Here is a 7,500-nt window from a genome sequence, read left to right as displayed (position 1 = left end):
TGGAATGAGATTACTTGGCTTTGTCCTGGCCCTGGCCGGAGTCCTCGGCTGGGAGGGAAACAGTCAAATGTATAGTAATTGTTTTGGGAGATGATATTTTTTTCCTTGTAAATCATCTCTCTGTTATGTTTTATTTGATTTATAGTGCGGCTATGTGGTCTAGTGGTATGACACTCGCTTTCGGATCGGCAGGTCCTGGGTTCGAGGCTCTTGCTCGGCGCATAGTTGAGTCATTGGACAAGGCTCTTTACACACATTCTCTCACCGTACGCAGGTGTAAAATGATACCTGGCCGTTAACAGCGTTGTCTTTGTCCTAAAAATTGTAATATCGCCAAACAGGCGTCATGTCCCGTCCTACATGTTAAATGTTGCTGTTGACCAGGGACTCCTTTAAAGCGCTTTGAGCACATTTAGTGGATATTGCGCTATATAAAGCTCAATTGTTAACATTTTTAAAACATTTTTTATTTGTTGTTTTTTATTTATAATGTATTGGGTAATTTCCACTTAGTGGGATCCTGCGCTTTGGGATGAGACTTTTAGGTGATCTCAAACGTTGCACAATGATTGTGTGCTCTTGGAATCTACACCTATTCCCTATGTGTACCATTTCCGTTTGTCTTAATTTTTCTAGGGTGCTTTAATTGTAATTCTAGAACTTTTATACAATCCAATTTTCTTCCCTTTTACTGGCGCTGATATGACCTAAATGTGTCTCAAGCGCCGAAAACCCCTTTAAAACAAAAACAAAACAAAACAAACAAAAAAAAAACAAAAAAAAAAAAACAACTAAAAAACAAACAAACAAACAAGCAAAATAAATATGAAATATTAAGTCGAATATTGTGACCTTTCATGGACAATTAATGGTGATCAGATGCTAATGGATAATGTCTGCTTTTGTGTTTTACCATAGAGAATTCTCCGCATTCATTACCTCATTTTCCTCCCACCCAGTGCTTGTCAAATCCCATGACCTCCAAGGGGCCCTTCCAAAAGTGGTCACAGCAAGGTGGATCCATGACAGACCAAATCTGCATCCAATCAGAAACCAGCTTATGAGCTACGAGGGTGGGTCTGTTGACCTCGTGATGGATGACGATTCAGGAATCGCAGTGATGTCTCTCAACAACCCACGTAGGATGAATTCCATGACTGGTAAGCAAAGCAAGACATGAGATATTTGCTGTCAAATTCGGATAAACCTAAAACGGATGTATGCAAATAAAATAATTTTGTAATCGGTAAATGGAAGTCAATCTCAGAATTTGTATTTTCTCTTTGTTTTTATCGACAACCTCGAAGATATGGCATAATTCCAATGGAGAGTGTTTCCTGATAAAGTAAAAATTCAATGACATTGAGGAGATTACTTTTTAATAACAGGGATCTATAGTTCTTGTGTGGTTGAGCAACATGCATTTTTGTCGTTATCTTTTTCATGGCTATGCTTAAATCAAAACATTCGAAACTGAAGTATTAATTCTGAATCGATTTTCACTTCATACTTCATATGTGTTATCTCGTACTTATCGATCATTTGAATTTTTCAGGATGATATTTTTCATTCAGTCACAAACACACACACACACACACACACACACATCCACACACGTGTGTGCGTGCGCACGCACCCTCCCCCCCCCCCCCCTCACGCGCACGAACAGATACCCTCTTTTCGTTTTCTTTTTTACATGGAATGTTCTTCAACACTGGCAAATATTTCACAACGTTTAACCAAGACATTGACGTGTAACAAAACACTGGCTACTGTGTTATTTTTATCAAACCAGTCAGTCGTTCCAATAAGTGGACAGTTATCATCGAAGCCGTGCAATCTTCTTTAATAAGCATTCACGAACTCCTATAGATCTAATAAAATGCTTTGTATTGCTTTTAATTTTGCCTTCATAATTGTTTTGTTTTCAGGCAAAATGATGGTAGACATGGCAGATTGTGTCAGCGAGTTGGAAATGTGGACTAAAGGCAAGGGGTTGATTCTAAGAGGTGAAGAAGGGAGTCTGTGTACAGGGGGTGACCTCACTTTTGTCCGCAAGGCTCTACATTACGGTGAAGAAATGGCAGCTTTCCAGCACGACACCCTTACAAGGTTGCTAAATCTTCCCCTTATCAGTGTTGCACTTGTCCAAGGTCCCGTTCTAGGAGGTGGGGCAGAACTCTGTACTGCCTGTGACTACAGAGTAATGTCCCCAACCTCTAAAATCGGATTCGTCCAAATCAAAATGGGATTAACTACCGCTTGGGGAGCAGCAACAAGGCTCACACGTCTTCTTGGTAGAAGAAAGGCTATAGATCTCTTGTGCTCTGGTAAGATTCTTATTCCTGCAGTTGCTTTGAGAGAAGGTTTAGTGGACTACGTCATACCCAGGATTTGCGAAGACGAGTTGAAAGAAGCTCACAACTGGCTGGTGAAAAACTTCTGTGGCTTTGACACAAATATAATGCGAGCAATCAAATCACTGGTGGTAAATGCAGAAAATAGCATGGACGTACACATGTCCCTTCACAACGAAAGAAAATTGTTTGCACAGACATGGGGTGGGCCAGTTCAACGTAGGATGTTGGAAGCAAACATAAAGCATGTCTAGAAAAAAAACATATTTAAAAATTTGGCCAGAAAACTCATCCTTCAAATATCGATCGATTTAGATGACCCTCATCTTGGAAAAAAACTCTCAAACCTGGGACGTCGTGAGTGCATTGTACTTTTGATCCCCCAAACGGAGCGAAAGAGTTTTTTGGTGCTCCTCTACTTCATCGATTCATATTATGTCGTTCATATCCCTTGGCAAGATGGCAAATGGATCAATCTGCTTTCTTTGATGATTTTTATGCAAATATGACAACAATATTACAAAATAGAAAAAAAAATGTTTTATGTTGTTGTTTATCGGGAAAGGGGAGGGGGATTGGCCGATGCAGTAAGCCTATATTAGCCAATAATTTTATTAATCTTATTTATTTTCTATGAATTCTTTATTTACCAAAATTAATAATGTGTTCATAACAATTTTAGCAATATATTTTATTTGACTTGAATGGTTAATGTCAAAGAATCATCCACTGTCGATCAAATTGTCAGAGAATGAACCTAATGCATACTCGCACAATAGTCTGTCCCCGCAGTTTTTTATTTTGCTATTTTAAACCCCAAAATTTGCAACAACAACAAAATGTCACGGAAAATTGAAACCTTTGCCATAGAAATGACAAAACTTGCAAAAATTTTGCCAAAAATTTGCCGTTGGTTTTTCATAATTCAAACAAGTTAATCAACATGTGGTCCTTTGAAATTTCATGAATCACTGTGCATTCTTAAGAAGTGTTAGAATGTATTTGAATTTGGATCATAATATCCTTTTCTGAGTAATGTAAGCACATTTTCACTAATTAACAGCTGAAATCAAATCTTATCATTCTTAATCTCTAACACCCCAAAAAAACATAAAACAAAACAACAACAACAAAAAAAAAACAACAAGAAGCAAACAAACAACAACAAAACATACAAAAAACAAAGACAAAAAAACAAAAAACAAAATCAACAACAACCAACAAACAAACTACTTACAAAAAGTAACAACATCCAAATTTTGTCCAAAAAACAACAACAAAAAAACACCCCCCCACACACACACACACACAAAGTATATTTTATTTTATAGCGCTTGCGACACTATTGGGTCATTTCAGCGTCAGTAATAAAAGGAAGATGATAGGGGAAAAGTTGTAGATCCGGAGTTAAAAGCACAACACAAAAAAGGAAAGTCAAAGGTAACTTGTTCAAAACAGTCGATCTCGCGGGCAATTCACATATATGTGCCTAATTTGACATAAGAGAGGTTGCGCAAACGGGGACGATTAGAGACTAGACGACGATTGGGATTGTTTGGAAGTTTTAACTCTGCCCACTTGTCATTATGACATCCGAAATGCTATTTTCGTCTACGTGAGAGGGTGGAGCCTGCATGGATATAACACTTTACGGAGCCCTGATTTCATCATAAAAGTTCTGTCCACTGACAGGTGGGCGGGTATCGCTTTCCAGAATTGATGTCCTTAGCCTATAATATGAGATCCTGAGATTTTTGACCAATCAACGATTGCTCTTTTGATAGCTCGCTTGTCAAATAACAATGAGACACCTCCAGATGTTGAAGAAGAAACTGTAAGCTCCCTCTTCCGGCGATGTAAAGAACATAAAGCACAAGGACCAGACAACATTATCGGAACTATTTTGAAAAAACTGTCACCAACAGCTGACTATACCTTATGCAAAAGTATTTTAAAGGTCAATCGATGAACAATCAGTGCCAGTACTTTGGAAAGAATCGATTGCCCAACCGTATTGAACGACTTCTGTCCAGTAGCGATTACATCGCTTGTCATGAAATGTTTAGAAAAAAGTTTTAAAATGTGAGCTCCTAGAAAAATGTTATGACCTGAAATTGCTAGATCCGTATCAATTTGCATACCAGCAACATCTCAGTGTAGAGGATGCACCTTTAACCGGCACAAAATTCGATCTCAAAACACCTTGACCAAACGCCCTCGAATTACGCCAGAATTCTGTATGTCGACTTTTCGTCAGCTTTTAATGCCATGAACACAGACATTTTGCTTCAAAAGTTGTGCAACGTGGATATTCTAAACTACCTTATTAAATGGTACAAAGAGTTTCTGATCCATAGACCGCAATTTGTAAAATTGGGTGAAAATATCTCCGACAAAAGAACGTTGTCGAACGGATGTCCGTAGTAGTAGTAGTAGTAGTAGTAGTAGTAGTAGTAGTAGTAGTAGTAGTAGTAGTAGTAGTGGCAGTAGTAGTTGAGGTTGTTGTTGTTGTTGTTGTTGTTGTGGTGGTGGTGCTGTTGGCTGTGGTAATGGTAAGGGGGTCTTATTTTTTTTTCTTCATCGTGAGTTATGTGGTTCAATTTGTATTCCTTGATTTGATACTTGAACATAACGGGGCACAGTGGGGTAGTTGTACACAAAAAGCACCGATTTTGACTGCACTCTGAGACCTTGAGCGAATCACCTTGCTCTAGTTCACTTTGTGGCAGCAGCCTCTTATGGTTCTCACACTACAATGTTATGACGATCGACCCAATCAGCAAAGTCCGGTCCGCAATCGTGCACCGTCGCGAACCCGCCTAGTAGCATCGTCACAACACACCGTTCAACTAGATGCTCTGCCGTTTCGGGTTCTTGCCCACATCGGCACTTGATGATTGTTGATGAACTAATATCGGAGCATGGGAACGCAAAAGGGAAGCGAGAATATTCATCAACAACTATTAGCTGATACGATTTTTGGACGATGGCGGCAAGGGACCCTTGAAATCCACACTCAAACGCTCGAATGGTTGAGTTGCTTTGACCATTTTGGGGTTCTGCGGTTTGAAGAATGAAGGTTTTCGCTCACTACAAACCTTACAGTTGTTGCAGATTGTTTGTATTTCATCCACGGAATAGGGGAGATTCTTTGACGTTACAAAATGGTCATTCTTGCAATTCCAGGGTGGCAGCGTGAATCGTGAAGGCTTTTTTAAAGTTTCTAAATCTGAACCAGTAGATGAGCATAACTCCCTTGAAAATGCGTCAGCTGCTACATTGTCTTTTCCAGGTCGATACACAACGTCATAACTGTAGCTTGACAGTTCAATCTTCCATTTTTGGATTTTATCATTCTTCACTTTTCTTTTGCAGAATTTCCGTACATAAAGACAACGCTTTTCTGATCTGTCACAAGTTTGAAATGCTTCCCAAGAAGATAGTGGCTCCACTTTCAAAGGGCTTCCACAATAGCGTAAGCCTCTTTTTCAACAGAAGAATGCTTCTTTTCACTGTGGTTCAGAATTCTTGAAAAGAAAGCCACAGGGCGTCCACCTTGGTTTAGTGTTGCTGCGATTGAAATTTTAGAAGCGTCAGTTTCTACAACTAGAGGAGCGTTGTGGTCAATTGTTACGATAGCAGCGTTTTCAATCTTATTTTTCAAAAGATCAAACGAGTCCTTGGCCTTTCTTGACAATGGAAATGTGGTACTTTGGACCAGTGAGTGTATTTTATCCGAGAAATGAGGGATCCAGGATGAGTAGTATGCAAACATTCCAATCACTCTCTGTTGGGATTTGATATTGTGAGGACTGAATTTTAAATTCTCTCAATGGCCGTAATCGGTCAGGGTCTGGCTGAATGCAACCTTTGGACACTTGAAATCCAAGCAACTTGATTTGTCTAACAGACTGGATCGTCTTACTTTCATTGAATGTTATATTATGTTCTTTGGCAAACCTGAGAAATTTCACAAGGTTTTCATCATGCTCTTGTTGATTTCTGCCACAGATTGTCACATTGTCTAAGTAAGCAAACGTGTCACTCAGTTTCTCATCTCGAATAATGGAATCAATGATACGCTGAACGCAAGCCACTCCGTTCGTGACTCCAAAGGGAATTCGCTTGAATTGGTAGAGATTTCCACTGGCCTCAAAAGCCGTATACAGTTTCTCCTCGTCTTTTATTGGGATCTGGCGGTGAGCACTTTGCAAATCGAGGGTGCTATAGACACTGTAGTTTGAAATTGTTTCAATCATTTCATTAATGTTTGGAAGTGGATATGCATCGAGTAGAATGAAGCGATTGATGGTCTGATTATAGTCCACAACCATGTGTTTCTTGTGTCGCTCGTTAGTTGTCACCAATACACCGCTCGCCATGGAGAATCAGATGGTGCAAAAATCTGCTTTGGACGAACCATCAGTCTCTGATCCTAACAGTCCTAATGAGCATTCTACACAAAACGAATCCCGTTCAAACTCCAGAAGGAGTGGTTTCATTCGGACGAGACCATACATTTTACGAAATAGAGAGGCATAATTTGAACTCTCTTGCCACATGCAGGGGGCGGGGGGAGAATGTCACGATATTGTTTACTGTTTAGAGATAGTTAACATGGAACGATTCCCTCGACCTGAACGGTTCAGCGCTGAACCCAATACGCCTGATGCATCAAAGCAATGGAATCACTGGCTCTGTACATACAACTTTCTCTCTTCGTTACCCGAACAGGTGGCTGACAACAAACTCAATCTGCTCGTCAATTTCGTCGATCCTGTCGTCTACGAACAATTGCTGATTGTACTACATTCGATTCAGCTGTTAATGTTCTGAAGACCATCGTGAAACCAAAGAACGACTTAATATTTGCGAGACCCGTCTTGGCTACTACAAAGCAAGAACCAGGTCAATCCCTCGATCAGTTCCTTCAAAAGTTGAAGAGACTTTCCAAAGAATGTTGAATAAATTGTTGTGAATCTAGAAAGTAGCTCGAATGATTGCCATGCAAAATATAGGCTTTATTCAACATTTAAATCGACATGATCTGGAAAGAAATTAAAACACAAAGAGTTAGACAAAAAAAAAAGTACAGTCACAGATCAATTACAAACATAAAGTGACAAATAGAACTATCTCTAAA

The 7,500-nt window shown here is 39.5% G+C and overlaps 1 protein-coding gene across 1 annotated transcript in view; it reads left to right on the top strand.

Moving 5' to 3' along the window:
* Nucleotides 1-7,440, top strand: part of LOC144976178 (ethylmalonyl-CoA decarboxylase-like) — a 10,796-nt gene extending 3,356 nt beyond the window's left edge. Inside the window, exons 2-3 of the mRNA XM_078920361.1 lie at nt 960-1,160; nt 1,932-7,440. Coding sequence (XP_078776487.1) covers nt 960-1,160; nt 1,932-2,611 — 881 coding nt within the window. The 3' untranslated portion in view covers nt 2,612-7,440. The remainder of the gene's footprint in view (nt 1-959; nt 1,161-1,931) is intronic.
* Nucleotides 7,441-7,500: the final 60 nt, after the last annotated feature.

This window comes from Berghia stephanieae, chromosome 1 (genome assembly GCF_034508935.2).
Source record: "Berghia stephanieae isolate SIO BIC M18660-M18661 chromosome 1, UCSD_Bste_1.3, whole genome shotgun sequence".
In the NCBI taxonomy this organism is placed as follows: Eukaryota; Metazoa; Mollusca; class Gastropoda; order Nudibranchia; family Aeolidiidae; genus Berghia; species Berghia stephanieae.
The sequence above is the reverse complement of the archived record's forward strand: the minus strand, read 5'-3'. Positions and strand labels throughout refer to the sequence as shown.